The sequence below is a fragment of the Gavialis gangeticus genome, unplaced genomic scaffold, assembly GCF_001723915.1.
Source record: "Gavialis gangeticus isolate Ggan-Ray unplaced genomic scaffold, GavGan_comp1, whole genome shotgun sequence".
NCBI classification, from domain to species: domain Eukaryota; kingdom Metazoa; phylum Chordata; order Crocodylia; family Gavialidae; genus Gavialis; species Gavialis gangeticus.
In genome coordinates, this window is record NW_017728995.1 from 36,629,310 (window position 1) to 36,645,423 (window position 16,114).

Sequence of the window (16,114 nt, forward strand, 5' to 3'; positions counted from 1 at the left end):
TGTGTGTGTGTGTGTGTGTGTGTCCGTCCGACCCCTTGGGGCTGTGGGGTTTCCTGGCCTCTGCTGTGCTGGGGACCATCACCCCTGGATTCTGAGTCACCCTTCATGTTTGGGAAGAGAGAGTCCCTGCCTCGCACACTCCTCCTTTCCCTCTGGAACGCAGCAGGTTGTGCCGGCTTTCACAGGTGTAGAATGTCCTTGGGACGGGTAGGCCTGTACCAGCCCCCAGGTTTTATTTGCACTCTGCAAATCGATCACTGCAAACACTTTTCCAACATATTTTGTTTTGTCTTGCTTCACAGATTGGCAAAAGATCTGTGCTCATCACTGGCTGTGACTCTGGATTTGGGTTCTCCTTAGCCAAACACCTGCACTCCAAAGGCTTCATTGTCTTTGCTGGCTGCCTACAGAAGGTAAGAAAAGAGGAACACTTGGTCTTCAGTCTATAGCACATACACCGTAGTGCAGCAAACACACCCCTGCGTTGTCGCCCTGCACGGTTGCCTACCAGTTGGAGTCACTAGAAAGGACACAAGCTTTGGTTTATGAGGCTGGGCCAAAACCTCAGATCCAGGCAACTCAGACTTCTGAGAAGTTTGTGTATGAATCCATACCTGAGTGTCCTGGTTCTGACCCAGTTCAGACCTGGGCTACAACATCCAGGCTGAACATGATGATACACTGGGTCTCTTGAATCAAGATGGACTCGGTGAGGTGGACCTTTGGGCCTAATCTTGCAGTAAGACTTATTTATGTACGTGAAGCTCACGTGACTGAGCGATTCCTGCCCCCTCATCTCCTCCCTCTCCCCCTGCCCCGAGTGTGTACGTGACAAGTGGTGTCAGCTCCATGTTCAGAAGGATGAACAGTCCTGTGCATCCGGACCGGCTGCAGTGTAGCCAGTAGCATTGCACTGGTGGGAGTGAGACTAAGATCTGGCCCCAAAGAGCCTAACCAGACTGTTCTGCTCGGCACCTCAGCGGCCGTTTCTTTATGACAGGGTCTGTAGGATGGGGCAGAACTCTGGCCTTGGGGCCAGCACAAGACACATTCTCCAAGGAGGTGGCAGGGTGGCTCACCTGCTTTAACGCACCAGTCTTAGCTCCTCTTAACCATACCTACATCCTTCATAGCATATTCCTTCAGCAGCATCACAAGAGAGTGTTGGTTTTTTTGTTTTGTTTTTTAAATATTTTTAATGCTGTGCCTTTTTTAGCTTTTCCATTAATATTTTTTAAGTCTTTAAAAATTTGTTATTTATTTTGTGGTGTTATTTTAAAAGAAAGAAATTAATCTTTTAGTATCTCTATCAAATGTAGCAGGGCAGCCCTGGGTAGAGGGTCTATTTATTAGCAGAAGCTCCCCCTGCTGGCTCTTCATTGGAGGAATAAACTCATTTTAGGTCCTCTATAAGCAGTTGCTACTTTTCAAAATAACTGAGGGACAGAATGGTGAATATTGCTTTTATTGATCTTGGTCTTTTGTAATAAGAGAGAAACATGTTAATGTGTAGAAAGCTTGAATGCTTAAATGCACCGGTCTAGAAAAAAAATCAACCTGTATATGGACCAGGACCAGAATTTTCAAAAAATAATTCATGGTTTTTGGTGCCTCTGTTCTTGACTTCCTGTCCTGAGGCCCATAAGAAGGCCAGATCTTGAGAGGGCAGATGATCAGCTGTTTCTGAAAGGCAGATCTGTACCAGTGTCTCCCTTTGAGCAGATGCCACAGACCCCTTAGACACTGAGCCTGAAACTTCTCCAGTGTGGCGCTCCAGCTGCTTGGCAGCCCCATATGAAGCTTTGTCTTTGCGTGCCAGCTCCTGGCTCAGCAGAGTCCTGTGCCACCTTAGTGCTTCTCACTTTCAAATTAATACTGCATTTTTGCTGGACTCTGTGTGGTGTGCTCTTCATATAGCGAGACCATAGCAGACACTGGCAATGTGATTTAAGCTGCAGTTTCATCAAGAGAGTGCTGTACACATTCAGCAGATCTGCTTCCTGTGTCTTCAGGGCATATCCAACAAAGTCAAGTTTCTGCCTGGGCAGTTATGGGAGAGAAACCGGATTTCTCTTCATGCCTTGGGCACCATTACCAATTCCGTAAGCAGAATTCTGACTGCAGAAAGATTATTGCTGGTGATAACTTGGGAAGTGGGAAGAAACCCACCACGGTTTGTAGATCCCAGGCAGAGTATCAGTAGTTGGGAATACAGAGAATAGACTTCGATTTGTAAGTTATGTACATTAGATTTAGGAGGGATCGATGGAAAGTGGTGCTGGAACTTCCCAATCTCATGTTGTGAAATGTCATCACATAAACAGAACTACAGCTGTGTTCCCTTCCTGGCCTGCGGAGACCATGGTAAATGAATGGCACATGCTATGGGCCTCTGCTGCGGTCCTCTCATTTAGTAACAGTGTCCTGATGAGCCAGGTCCTGAGCCTTTTACTTCTCACTTGAGGAAACTCAGACTGAAAGGCAGTTGCATTGAAACCAAGCCAGCAGTGAGGGTCTGGCCTTTTGTTTCTTCCAACATGTGATTTCACAAAGTTTCTCCCAAATGCTCTCTGTCCCCAACCAGTTCGTGCTAGATTTGTGTGGACGATTCCTTGCCAGAGATAATGGCAGCATGGACCCAATTAAACGTCACACTGCAGCTCTCTTGCTTCTCCTCTTTGGCTGGTAGCTGTAGGAGCTAGATGTCACAAGCTGAAGAAGGTATTTTTCCAGTACTGTGTTCCCAGTAGACATACTTGGCGTTTGTCACAGCTGTCAGGAATGCCATGGAGTCTGTTTGCTTTCCTTTACCTGCTCGGGCCTTGTGGCATTTGTGCTTGGTTTGAGGAGAAAGGGACTAGGGAGCATGTGAGCAGTTCACTGAGAGGCATCTCTTGGAACCAGGAGCTGAGAAGCAGCACAGCAGGGATGCAGTGGCCAGGCCAGTGGGGCTTCCACTGCCTGGCCCGGGCCACTGCAGGCAGCCTGGTAAAGAGCAGGATGTGGCAGCAGGGAGCATCCTGAAATGATCAGACCCAGGCTGTAGCGTTAGCACAAGTGCGCTCCTGCTCACAGCTGGGAAGGGTCTCTAGCACTGCTGGAGGGTCACTAGGAAGTGGATGCTGGCTACGGTTCCAGGTTTGGGTCTGGCCTCAGCACCACCTGCTCTGCTCCTTCACTGTGCAGCAGCCCCTTGTATGTCTGGTGGCCACTGCATGAGCTCCCTGGCTTCCCAGAACTGCTCAGCACAGGGGTGGCTCTGGCCCAGGGCCAAGGGGAAGGGAGTGGTCTGGGCCTACCAAGGCAGCTGCATAGAGAGGTGAAGGAAGAAGAAGCAGTAGACTCCCAGTGGCTGTGGCATGGCAGCCTGGCTAAGGGAGGTTGGGTTCAGTTAAACCAGGCCCGCTTCCCCGGGTAGTTTGTGCCAGGATCCCAGCCATTGGGGATGCAGTCCTTGTGCTCTGCCCCAGTTCTGACACACCCACGTTGCAGGGTTTCTCCTCTGCATGGTGATTCTGCAACTTCCCACAGGCCTGGCACAGACAGGGGTGTCTTGGTCTCACTGGTCCTCTTTGCTGTCCTCTGGCCTTCTCTGATTGAGACGCTTGCATGCGTGTCTCTTGTGACTCCTTCTCAGAGCCTCTCAGCCTGTCTCTTCATGCTGTTAAACCCCCTGCAAAATGCACTGAGTCCAGCTCCCAGCTGTCCGAGCAAGCAGCCAGGCTCGCGCTGAATGCTGCTCTTAGTCTCATTGAAAACCAGCGAATGAAAAAGCCACTCATGGGGCTTCAGCTGCCAGCTGTCCATGCCCACCTGTGCAGAACGCTTCTGTGCTACCAGAGCATCGGGCACTGTCTGACGTAGGCAAGAGCTAACCCACGTTAACATGGTCCACATTAGAATGAGCAGCTTGTGCCAAGGAAGGATGGAGACAATAGCAGAGAGGACGTGTGGGGCTTGAGTTAATGACTGCAGAGAAACACCTCCTGTCAGCAGAGCGGATGAGGCCTGGGGGAAGAGGAGCTGAGGTAGAGTCCTTGGGTGCAGGGACGCTGGGGTTGGTGGCCCCAGTCTGCAGGCAACGGGATGTGTGGGCTGGGCAGATGGGGGAATCCACCTTCTGGGTGGGGGCTCTGAACTAGGGGTGATGCAGGCTGAGTCCAGATTGGGAATGCCCCCCTGGGAAAGCAGTGGCAGCCTTGTCTCTGTTCCTGAGAGGCTGGAGGCGGATGGCAATGGTAACATCTCGGGATGGCTGTGTCGAACTGAATCAGTTGGCAAAAGGGCAGGGAAAGAGGAGCACTCCAGTGCTTGCACAACACTGCCGGTCAGCCAGGAACTGAAGCAGGAGGGGCCACTACAGGGGAACCAGGGTGCCGCTAGCATCACAGAGCCCGGGTGACAAGCTGCCCGACTGGCTTGCAAATAAGCAAGCCGTTGCCCTGGTGAGCAAGGTGGCAGAGGGAGCAGAGGGGCTTTCTTGCAGTGAATTTGTTGTGCAAACATACTGAGGCCTTCTGGAGCCAGAGCCTCACTGCTGTTGGTAAGGGACCTGAACGGTAGCTGGTGCTTCTCACAGCCATTGAGGCCCTGGCCCAGAATCACCCAGCAGCTGCAGCACCGACTTTTCCTAGCTCTTTGCCCAGAGCCCACCGAGGCCTCGCGCATGGCTGGGAGGGGACTGCAGGCTGTGCCGACAGCAGAGGGCACGGGGGATTCTGGACTGTCGGGTAGAAACCGGAGTCGGGACTGGTGAACAAGTCTCCCGAGTGCTCCAACTTGGCTCTAGGGACACTGCTCTGGTTGGAAACACAAGTGAGTGGTGAGGGAAGAGCTGGGTGGGGAAAGGCAGGAATGGAAGGAAATGCAGCTAAAGGGCTTGCTGCTGCAGGAGCAGCCAGGAGGAAGGGCAGTGAAGAGGCTAGCAGATGAATTCTGATGGGAAAGGCTAGGTGAATCTGCACTGCAGTCCCCAAGTGTACTTGTGTCCCGCGCAGGGATCTTGAGCTTGCTCGAGCCTGCCAGCTTGGCACATGGCTGTGGCGCTACAGGGTTGAGCCTGGGGCCTGGGTGAGTGCTGGAATGGAGCGCAGTGAGCTTGGGGTGGCCGCACCCCGCTAGCTGGGCCCGAGCTGGCTTAGACTTGTCCCCACAAGCGGCAGTCATGCCCCTGGCCTGCAGGGTGGAGGGGCTGCTAGGGGAAACAGACGCGTTCCCTTGGGAAGATGGAGCACGGCAGGGAGCTGGGGACGCGCAGTGCATGAGTGCTAGGGAGCGAGTGATGCAAGGTGCTGGCAGCAGCAGACCATTGAGACTCCCGCTGTGGAGTGGGGCATGGCCAGCTGTCCCCTGCCCTTCCAGCCCCAGTGGTGTGACAGAGCAGTGAGCACACAGCCCCTCTGGCCAAGGTCTGACTTCCTCTGCAGCATGTAGCCATACCCCAGCAGCCCCAGCTCTGCCCACCTTCCCTGGCTCTGGCAGGCTGCATGTTCCAGGCTGAGTGGCTGTGGAGAGAGCTTCCAGGGGGGTGTTCCTCTGGATGATTCCCCCTGGCCGCAGGGTTGCCTGCTTCACTGCAGCTGTCCATGCACTCCTGTGCATTTTGAGTGTCTGCCTTGTGTCTGGCCCCTTTCCTCCCGCAGCCTGGGTGGAGTTAAGCCGGTTCCTTTGATCTGTCTAGGACAAGGGAGAAGGGGGCTATAAGGACCTGGATGCCATGAACAGCAACCGGATGAGGACAGTCCAGCTCAATGTCTGCGATGGCAAGGAAGTGGAGCGAGCAGTTGAATATGTGAACACCAGCCTGGATGACCCCGATAGAGGTGAGAGCACATTCGCTGGGCTTGGGCATCAGCTGGGGTTCCTTGGTTTGGGCCCGCAAGGATTCCCAGGCTGGTGTCAACCGCTGTATGTTCAGCCAGCATCTGCTGGGTGCAGCAGTGCAGAGCAGCCATCCTGCAGAGACTGCAGGTCACCTGGGAGTCACTGCTGTGGGGCTGACACTGGCCTCCTCCGGCTGGGAGCTTGAGTTGCCAGGGCTGTGCTGAATGCCCCAGTGATGCTTGGCTGTCCCAGTGCTTGGGCCCATAGGATTCAGCTCCAGGCCAAGGAAGCACAGCTGCAGGGAGTCACCTGAGCCCGGGCAAGCCAAATCCTGCATCGGCAGGTCTGTACATGGAGGGGGTAAGGTGTCTTCTGAGCATCACCCTGGGCCAGAGCCCCCTGGGATCAATGTGGAAAGCAGTGTGCAGCCCCAGGGTCCAGGCACAGCTGCACTGCTCCGTTTCCCCCTTGCAGCTCAGGGAAGTGCCGCTGAGCCCAGGGCTGCTCGTCCTCTCATGGAGAGCAGAGGTCAGGGTGTGAAGCCAGGGCCAGAGCTAGTCAGGCAGGGCAGAGCTGTCCGTCCCTGCTGGAGCTCTGGGGATGCTTCGGGGCCCTCCCCGTCAAGCCATATTCTCTCCTGAGCGCTCACTCGGAAAGTTGCTTCTGTTCCTCTGGAGTTGTCCTCATCCGTCCAGTTCTTTGTGGGAGCTTCGTGCTTTGCTCCGCATGGAGCCTGGGGCTGTAACCCAGCTTGCAAAGCCCCTGGGGTCCAGCGTGCCAGGTTATGCTAGCAGGCCCCTGGGCCTGAGTTCAGAGGGAGGTGTTTAATCCCATGATGAACTGTAGCAGAGAAAGCTCTTGCGGTGTGTGCTGCCCAGGTCAGCAGCTCCTTAGCCAGTGCTGTGCACGCCACTCTGCAGCTGGGAGCAGAGGAGCCGTGCCAACCCGCCCCTGCATGCATGGGTCCACCCTGCCACGCAGTGCAAAACTGTATTGGGCTCCGCACTTCTGGCTCCTGAGGCAGCGTGGGCGATGCTGGCTTTGGCCGACTCCTGCCCAGCAGCCGTGCAGGCTTTGTGCACCAGGTGGCACCGCTGCCAAGCTCAGCCTGGCCGAGGAAAGAGCTTTCACCGGTGGAGGTGGCGGCCAGCTCAGGCCGGTGGTGACCGTGCCTCAAAACTGCTGGCATCTCATGTTTGCTCAGCGCATGGGGAGGAGTCCCTTTCAACCACTACCAGCACTAGAGTCCTCCTGAGCGCTCTGCAGAGAAGCAGCGTGAACCTGCCTCCAAAGGTGGTGCCCACGGAGCTGTGCTGGGGCACTTGAGCTCTGAGGGGAAGCCCCGTTGCCAGTCACTGCTGTGTCTGACGACTGGTTTTAGCCCTGTGCTTAGCAGTGAATGCTCAGCACCTGGCAGGACTGGCCCCTCTGTCCCCAGGAGTTGCCAGTCCAGGTGCTCTTAGAGAAGATGAGTCCTGCACTGCTCATGAGCCGACTCCCAGCACTACCTCCTTGCTTCCATGAGAGGTGGCAGGGCAGCGCGCTTCTTGGAGAGGGGGATTTTCAGTGTGGCTCGCAGCTCTGAGACCCCTGGGAAGTCAGCGTGGAGACTGCCTCTTGGCTTCCTTGTGCACCCACCCTGGGCATTCCCCTGTGGGTTCTGCACAGAGGTGCTATGAGGATTTATGACTTGGTGGACCCCAAGTGAGGCTTCTTTGCCACCTGGAACTGCCCCTGAGCCCATTGCAATTGGTAGCAGCTCTGGCTGCTCAGGAAGTGCGGAGCGAGGGCAGAGGGAATTGCGGGTACGAGTTAAGTACTTTGGTTTGTTTGTTACTTAATGCTTTGCAGCTTGTTGAGTGACAGGAGTCTCTGGCGTGACTGTCCCCATTCGGAGGCAGCAGAGGCCTGGAGAGATCTGATTCCCTTCCCACATGCCCATGCTCTCCTGTGCCAGCAGTGGCTCTGCACTGTGCACCCCAGGGCAGTCGTGAGGGCCAGTAGTGAAGAGTGGAGATTAGAGCCAAGTAAGCATCTGTCACCTGGCTTCTGTACAGCAAGTGATGTGGAAAAACGCAGAGTTCCTCCTGGGAGCGTCCTCTAAAGCCAGCTCAGACTCTCGAAGCTTTCTCAGGTTTCTAGGGGGTCATGTATCGCAGGGTTCTGGGGGTGAGGCTGGCATTGGCCATCTAGGCTGAGGGAGAGACATGGGCCAAGTGGGAAATCCCCACACGGGGGAAGGCAGTGGCTCCTGCTTCAGCACTGGCAAAAGCACCGGGTGCGGGTGCTGAGTCTCAGCGAGCCCCATGGTGACCAGGACCTTCGTGCCCCAATGAAGGTCCTCTTTTCTGGGGTGCAGTCAGCGGGTAGGGCTCTAACTGAGGTAGCGCGGAGGCAGCCCGGAGCAGATCATTCTAGAATTCAGATCAGCCCATTTCTCTGATTCCTTCTGATATATTTCACCTACGTGCAGGGTTGGAATACATCTGCATGTGACAACTTCCTTGGCACAGCCTGGAGGGAGGTCACCCCCAGGGTTCTGCAAACCACAGACAGATCCATCAGCTGGTGTCATTTGGCTTTCACTGAGCTACAAAGAGAGGCCATCTCAGGAGACACAGCTACATCCTTTTATGGCGCTGCCCAAGGGCCGGCTTCCTGTGTAATTAGGGGACTGTATGGAGTGGGCTGCAATTACTGCAAGTTCCTCTTCTAATCATTCATCAACTGCCAGAGGCTGCTGACTGCAGCACTGGTTGCCTTCCTCCTCTTTTTCCATAAGGGAGCCAAAGGAAGAGCCTGAGAGCAAGGCCCATCCCACAAAGGCACCCGCTCCCCACCCCTGCACTGCAGATTTCTAGCTTTCATGTGCTCGCTCACATATTTAGGTCAAGTTGCTTGCTTGGCGAGAACTTCGGGGTAGTTTCTTTGTAAGCACTGGCCCAGGTGCTCGCCACGTTCGTTCCAGCCTACAGGCGTTCGTAGATTAGAGTGTTAGGTTGAGTCCACGGTCACTTTTACCAGTAACTTAACAGCCCTGAATTAACTGGCAGTCGGTTAACTCCAGGTACCAACTGCAAATGTGGCAAAGTCCTTCATGGAAAGTACTTTGCATTATTTCTGGGTGTGGTTTCTTTTTGCCCCATGTCATAAATACCATTGGGAGGTTCTGGGCACAAATTGACACAGCCCTGGAATGAACTGACCTGCCTTTTAATTCTCCTTTGGATCAGGAGTCAGGAGGCTGCAGGCCTTGCCACATACCTGCATTTTGAGACTGGATTTTGTTTCTGATTTTTTACAAATAGGGATAAAAAGGAGACAGGAAGGAGGCAAGTTGTTCATGGAGGTGCTTTGTTAATGTTGTTTGCAGTGCTCTGCTTTGGGGCAAAGTGGGCAGGTTCTGGTGGTTGTGATGCCTGGGCTAATAGGCGAGCTCTGAACTGGGTTCTTTCCTGTCTGGAATTCAGTGTCATTCAACTTAGTTAGAAGCTGCTTTATGTGATTCAATAATGCATTAGCAAGGCCTTCCCCTGGGACACTGCCTCTAGTCGCACATGGGTGACTCCTTCTTTCCACTTGTTTTAAACTTTCAGGGCTTTGGGGGCTGGTGAACAATGCCGGGGTCTCCACCTTTGGAGAAGTAGAGTTCACCAGCATGGACACATATATGGAGGTAGCTGAAGTCAATCTGTGGGGAACTGTCCGAACCACCAAGGCTTTCCTCCCTCTGATCCGCAGGGCCAAAGGTGAGTGATCTCCCATAAGCAGGTCTGCAACCCTGCCCTGCTGCCAAGGCAGATGTTCACCGCAGGCCGGCCCTCAGAGCAAGGCAAAAATCTACTTCTGCCAGCCCACAAATAAGCTGCCGTCCATTTTCCCCCTGGGGCAGGGATTAGCTACAGGGCACCAGGGAGCAAGGGCCAGGCCTTGGAACCCAGGAGCCCAAGGAGCCAGGAGGAAGCCCAGTGTGAGCCCTGGCTTGCTCAGCCGTTCCTCCTGGCCATGAACCTGAACCCTCTCTGCTCTGGCCATTCAGAGCAGCTGCTGGTGCCCAGTGTGCCAAAGGCCCCGGTGGGCAGGTGGCCTGCCCCAGTGTGGGCTCAGAGAGCTGTGGCACTTGCAAGCACTTTGAAAGGTGCCCGTGACCCCTAGATGTTCAGAAACTTCTGATTGTGCAGCTTCTTGTTTGTAATGTGCCAAGTACCTGGTGCCAGCTTCTCCAACTGACCCTGCTGTGGTTTGCTGGGCACTGCCTAGGGCGCGTGGTGAACATCAGCAGCATGATGGGCCGGATGGGCAGCCCTGCCCGCTCCCCGTACTGCATCACCAAGTTTGGCGTGGAAGCCTTCTCTGACTGCCTGCGCTACGAGATGCACTCCCAAGGCGTGAAGGTCTGCATTGTGGAGCCGGGAAACTTCATTGCTGCCACCAGCCTCTACAGCCCTGAGCGCATCAAAGCCATTGCAGATAAGATGTGGGAAGAGCTCCCTGAAGTTGTGCGCAACGACTACGGCAGGGAGTACTTTGACGAGCAGGTCAGCAAGATGGAGACATACTGCAACAGCGGCTCAGTTGACACCTCGCCTGTCATCGACAGCATCTTCCACGCGCTGAGCTCCCCCACCCCCTACACCCGCTACCACCCCATGGATTACTACTGGTGGGTGCGCATGCAGATCATGACGCATATGCCGGCTGCCATTGCCGACCGGCTGTACGTCTACTGAGACAGCGTGTCATGTCGCTCACAGCCAACCGGGGTGGGAAGTTTCCTTTAAAAGAGTGTATTGTACCAATTTCCCATTCATCACCTTTTTAAAAAAAAATTTTTAATCCAATTTCCAAGTACTGTAACGTAGCTCTACAAAGTTAATTTAAACATCTGAGCGTAACTTAGCAGGCAGTAACTTTTGCATGGGACATTCTGTAGTCAGGAACATGTGTATATCATAGGGACACATCTCTGCTATTTATTTCAAATGTCCCTTTCTTTTTTCATCTCCAATGTCAAGTTAAAATCCTTATTTAATCTGTGATCGCTCTGAAGGGTTTTCAGTTGCCAGTGCTGGCATTGTGCTAGCTTGGAGAATCCCTGCCTCGGAGGTGGCCAGCACTCCATCCAACACTGACCCTCCCTGCTGCCACGGCATGTGGCTGACAGCTGCGTAGGCTTTTACCAGGACTGGTCACAGCAGCACACGGTGCAGTCGGGGTCCGTAATCCAAGGATCAGAACGCTCAACTTTATGCCCACTGAAATGGAGCAGCTGAGGCTATGGCTGCCATCCATCCATTTGAATCACTGGAAGTCAGGCCCCAGGGAGCCATTCGATCTGTCTCTCTCTGTCACGCTTCATTTCGTGGGTCCAAGCCCACAGCCCTACTCACCAGACTTTACACACGTGAGCATTCCCCTCATAGCCAGCAAGTGTGTGAAGGCACACGCAGGTGAGTGGGAGCTGCCAGACTGTTCCACGTTAATATTTCTTACCTCTGTGGCAGTAGTTGAATGCTGCAACTCCAGCCAGAAAGCTCTGACACACATTGTACTTGCACTCATGTTGACAGAAGGGAGCCCATTTCCACAGGAGAATCAGTTCCTGTATTAGCCAGACTCAGCCAACCCTGCGGTAGCAGAAGGTTAAGTTCACACTGACAAATGAATGTCATCTTTACCGAGGACCTCAGAGTTGCATCCGAATATTTGTATGGCACCTTGCACAGGGGGCTGCAACCCTGGCAGGGTCTCTGAGCACTCTCACCTATCAGTAACAATAGTAATAACTTACATGGAAGAAGTCACTGAACTGAAACATTTGTCTGCCTAATGTAGCTTAGTATGAACTTAGTAGAAAGCCAACAAAACCATAAGGGCCATTTTACTCTCCTCGGTGGTTATGTTTACATGACTTAGGAACATTCTTTTGTACTGTAAAAAATAAAAATAAAAAGGAAAGAAAGAAAACCACACAAGAAAAACAGCAACAGCAACAAAATAGTTCTCGCCGCCTTCATGGGGGAGAGCTGGGAGTTGTGTGTGTCGCTTGAGAGGTGAACAGAAGTGTAAGGGAAGTGAGTATGTTACAGACACTGGAGAGAAGGCATTTTTGTGGCACTGCTGTAACATACTGTACCAAGTGGAAAGAGTACGTGATCAAAGCATCCTTTGGCTTGATAAACATTAAAACAAATAATGCTACAATTCACAGCATCCCTCTTCATTATTTTACTGTTTAAGGCAGGGGTGTCAAACATGCAGCTGCAGGCTAGGTGCGGCCCACAGAGCCAGGTCACCCGGCCCACAGCCTTGATGGGGGAGACCTTCCCATGGCTGTAGCCAAGCCCCGGGGTGAGACCCGGGGCACTGGAGCCCCAGCAACACCATGGGTTGGAGCCTGGCACTGCAGCTTGTTCGTGTGGCAGCAGCCGAGTGCCCAGGATGCCAGGCCTCTTCCTCCTGGGTCCCAGAGCAGAAGGGGGGTCCGTGGGCCCACTCCAACCCGCAGGGCTGGCTCCACACCATTCCTCTGGCCCGTGGACCAGTCCCAAATGAGTTTGACATCCCAATTCAAGGTAAAAAGGTTCGTTTTTATTCTTGGCCTCAGTGGCAACATGCAGGGGATGCACATGCACCCCCTGTGAAAAGGCACCGTCGGTTGGTGGTTGCCGCTCACTGCCACACCCCCCCGCACCCCCCTTTGCCACGGCGTCTTCGGGCAGTCTGTGATCGCCACTGGCCACTGCCGACATTGCCAGCCGTGTCTGTGGGTAGTCGCCAGCTGCTGGTCGGCACTCGCCACCTTCCCCCCCCGCCAACAGCACTGCGGCTGCCTGCGGGAGCTCGCCGTGCCCCCCCAGCCTCCGGGAGCCTGCCGCATTCATGCTTGGCCTAGTATTAAGATGAGCTTTGCATTGTTTGTGCTGGGCGCACATGCACATGCTTCCCACAGGCTGAGTGGCGGTGGGCTTTGTGGTCGCATACAGTTTAGGGTGGGCTCTGGGCGTAAAGGCTCTGCCTGTACATATTTAGGGTGGCAATGCCTGGGCCTACAGCTCGTGTTGCAGAGCCTTGACTTACCTACCCTGAGGCTGAGACTTGGCCTCAGTGGTAAACTATGTGCAGGGTTTGGGTGGTTGATTGCAATGCGCAGAGGGGGCTTCTTTTCTGAAAGAGGATTTCAGCAGATCCCAGATCAGGGCAAGGAGGCCTCTTCCCTCATGCCCTGTGTGACGTGCAGGCAGGATGCTGTGCTGTACATGGCTCCACTGGGCTCTGTAGGACACAAGCTGGGCAAAGGCTGTCAGGAGAGAGCACCTGGGGCTGCTGGTAGATCTGAATGTGGCCTGCCCTCCGCATGCCTGTTCTCTGGGGGAGCACCCAGGATGCGCGTGCTTCTCAGGTGAGGTCCTGTGAAGAGGTTTGCTAAGCCTCGAGTTCACACAACTAAGAAACCTAACAGCAACTCTGCTCAGCAGTGTTGTCTGCAAGGACCAGGCTTTCGAAGCAAATCTGGTCTGCAGACAGATGTTTTCCAGGCAGTCACATGTGCCTGCAGTCAGCCTGCCAGGTAATGGCGTGGGCCAAGGAGCGAGTGCCAGCATGCAGGTGCTGCTTGTAGGTCAACCTGCAAAATCTTGGCTGTACTGGTTTGCACAGACTCGCACTCGCTAGCTTAGGGGCTGTTGCAGTCCCTGTAAGAAGCATCTTTGAAGCTGCCAGAGTATTTCGTTAATTAACTGTGTTAGGATCAAGGAAGCTTGTTAAAGTCAGGGCTCTCTCTCCCACTCTCCTAATTGTCCTAATAAGGATCCTTGATCCTAAAACACATGTTGGCAGTGATTAAGCTGCTGGCAAGTCAGCATCTGGGCAGCAGAGAGGAGCCAGGCTGCTTCAGAAGTCATTCAGCTGGTGCATTCGAGGCCCAGCTGCTGCGGGATGCCACCTCCTGCTGTGCAAAGGTGACGGCACATCGGGAGCAAGGGGCTCGGGCTCAGTTCTAAGTGGTTTGTAATGAGAAAAAAAGGAAAAGTCCTAAAGACACAGAGCTGTCCACAACTGCCAGACAACCCCATCCCCTCAGCGTACATGGGTAGGTAAGTTGGAAGTCGTGGACTCTCTTCCTGGAGCGTTTCTAGAGAAGGCCGGCTGGGCGCCTTCCTGGGTTGGTTTGGGAACAATGCAGCCCGCCTCTGCAGGGAGCTGGCCCTGGTGGTCCCAGCCCTGGGATTCCCCATATGCCTGTAATACTTCCCTGTAATTTGGATGTGACTTGTGGCCGAGCCCTGCTTGCCTCCAGAGGATGAGCCATGCTAAAACTGTGGGGAGAGGGCTAAGCCATGCTCTGGGTGGGTCTCAAGGGTCCCTGTCCACTCTCAGCATGCAGTGGTTGCTCATGCACTCGTGCCCATGGGCTGTGGCTGGGCTTCTGAAACAGCTGAGCAGTGCCCCAGCTGCCAGGGACACGGGGAGCTCTGCGTGCCCAGGTAAAAGGGGTAATGGAGCTCATGCTTGAGCGAGTGAGCACTGAGCCAGGGGGTGGGGGAGCCAGAAGCACCCCACATGCATGTACTGGTAGTTGGCTATGTGCTCTGTGTGGGCCTGGGCTGGGCCTCCTTCCTCGGGAGCATCCAGTCGTGGCGCGTGCTGGAGGCACAATTCTTGCAGCCAGCGGTCTGGTCCGGTCGGGAATGGCAGGTCCCCTGCCAGCTGCTGTCTGCGGCGGAGCCGGGGACTTCGCTGCATGTAACGCTGCTGTTCCCAGACCGCTGCCTGCCTCTGGGGTGTGCGACAGGGAGGGACGAGGTATTTTTCTGTGCAGAGGAGGCAGCAAAGGGGAGGGCCTTGGACTCCCGGCTGTTGCTGTTACTTATGCTGCGGAGATGCCTGGGGCCCTGCTGTGCTGACAGCTGTGCACACGCCGGGCAAGGGATGCAGCTGCTGTCCCAAAAGGTTGAGGCCAAAGAGGCAGGCGAGTGGGATGAGGACCGAGGCACAGCAAGGGCAAGGGGCTTGGCCACCCATCAGCTGCAGCAGGGGCAGACCCCAGGCTTCCCGCACGAGGAGGGCGGGGAGGGGGGTCTCCCTCCAGCCCTGGGGCGAGCAGGTCGTCCTGGCTGGGTGTCTGTGCTGTAGATGTCCTGACACCCTGCTGGGATCCAGGGCCCTGTCCAGTTAGTTTTTCCTGGCGCCCAGCAGCACAGTCCCTCAGAGCCCATTTCAGGATGGGGAAATCGGGTGCAAGGGGACAGCTGGGCTCCAGGTGGCCCAGGCCATTCTGAAGCTACTTTCATCAGCCCTGTGCATGAAGATGCCCTGCAACCCCAAAAGGACAGCGAGGACGAGGGCACCATGCGCTGTTTTGCTTTGCAGACCCCACAGGTAGGAGCCGAGCGAGGCTGTTCTGCAGCTTCCCTGCGAAGGGGGAGAAAGCGCTCGGGCAAGCTGCTTGTGGTCCCAGACCTCGGCCTCCCTGAGCCTCTGCCGCGTGAGCTGTGCGTCTGCTGGGCCCTGAGTGCTGCGCTGCGCCGCCTCCGCACAACGTGGGTTTGTAGATGTAGGTGTGGGGAAGAGTGGGCGGTTTTTCTGTGCCCCTCACCCTGCCAGTGCCGGGTGCGGGTCAGGCTTGAAGCTACAGCACGCTTGTCCCAGGCAGGTCAAAGCCAGGCGGTGATGCAGCCTTTCACCCCTACAAAGCACCCCTTTCGGGCCAACTCGAGTGCATTGCAGGCTGCACGCACAGGGAGCGCTGCAGTCGTGCCAGCTGCCCCTGCAGCGCAGACAGCCGTGCCCGAGGAGATGGCAGCCGCGCCGTGCTGCTGTCTAGCTCATGGCGTGGTGGGAGGCAGGTGGTAAGGACCTGAGAGGGAATTTGCCCAGGACACGGGCAGGTGCCTCCCGTGCAAGATGCTGTACGCTCACATTCAGGTTGATAACTAGCCTCCGTGTCACTGGTTCCTGGGATCTGGGCGTGTGCATGCACCAAGACGTGGGCCTCACCTTGAGGAGGGTGGCAGAAGGGCTCTGGCAGCTTCGGGGTAAATCTAAAGATGTGGACAGCAGCCTGGCAGCTGGGGCCCTGGGCCACCGCAGGGAACCTGCCCATTGGCATCCTGACGGGTCACGCCAAGCCTGGCGAAACTGTCCTCTCTGGAAGGCTCCTCGTGCCGAGCTACAGCAACCGGCGCCAGCTCAGCACCGTCTTCCCGGGGCTGGGGCAGGTTGTGTCCTGCCGGGAAGGGCTGTTTTGCAGCCAGGAGAGGCCCTGGCAGCCGGGGCCCACACCTCTGCC

At 55.2% G+C, this 16,114-nt stretch overlaps 1 protein-coding gene across 1 annotated transcript in view; it reads left to right on the forward strand.

Annotated features, from left to right (window-relative positions):
- The window catches only part of BDH1 (3-hydroxybutyrate dehydrogenase 1), a 25,555-nt gene extending 13,791 nt beyond the window's left edge, over positions 1 to 11,764 (forward strand). Inside the window, exons 4-7 of the mRNA XM_019503516.1 lie at positions 303 to 413; positions 5,681 to 5,822; positions 9,420 to 9,572; positions 10,084 to 11,764. Of these exons, the coding sequence (XP_019359061.1) occupies positions 303 to 413; positions 5,681 to 5,822; positions 9,420 to 9,572; positions 10,084 to 10,553 (876 nt within the window). The 3' untranslated portion in view covers positions 10,554 to 11,764. The remainder of the gene's footprint in view (positions 1 to 302; positions 414 to 5,680; positions 5,823 to 9,419; positions 9,573 to 10,083) is intronic.
- Positions 11,765 to 16,114: the final 4,350 nt, after the last annotated feature.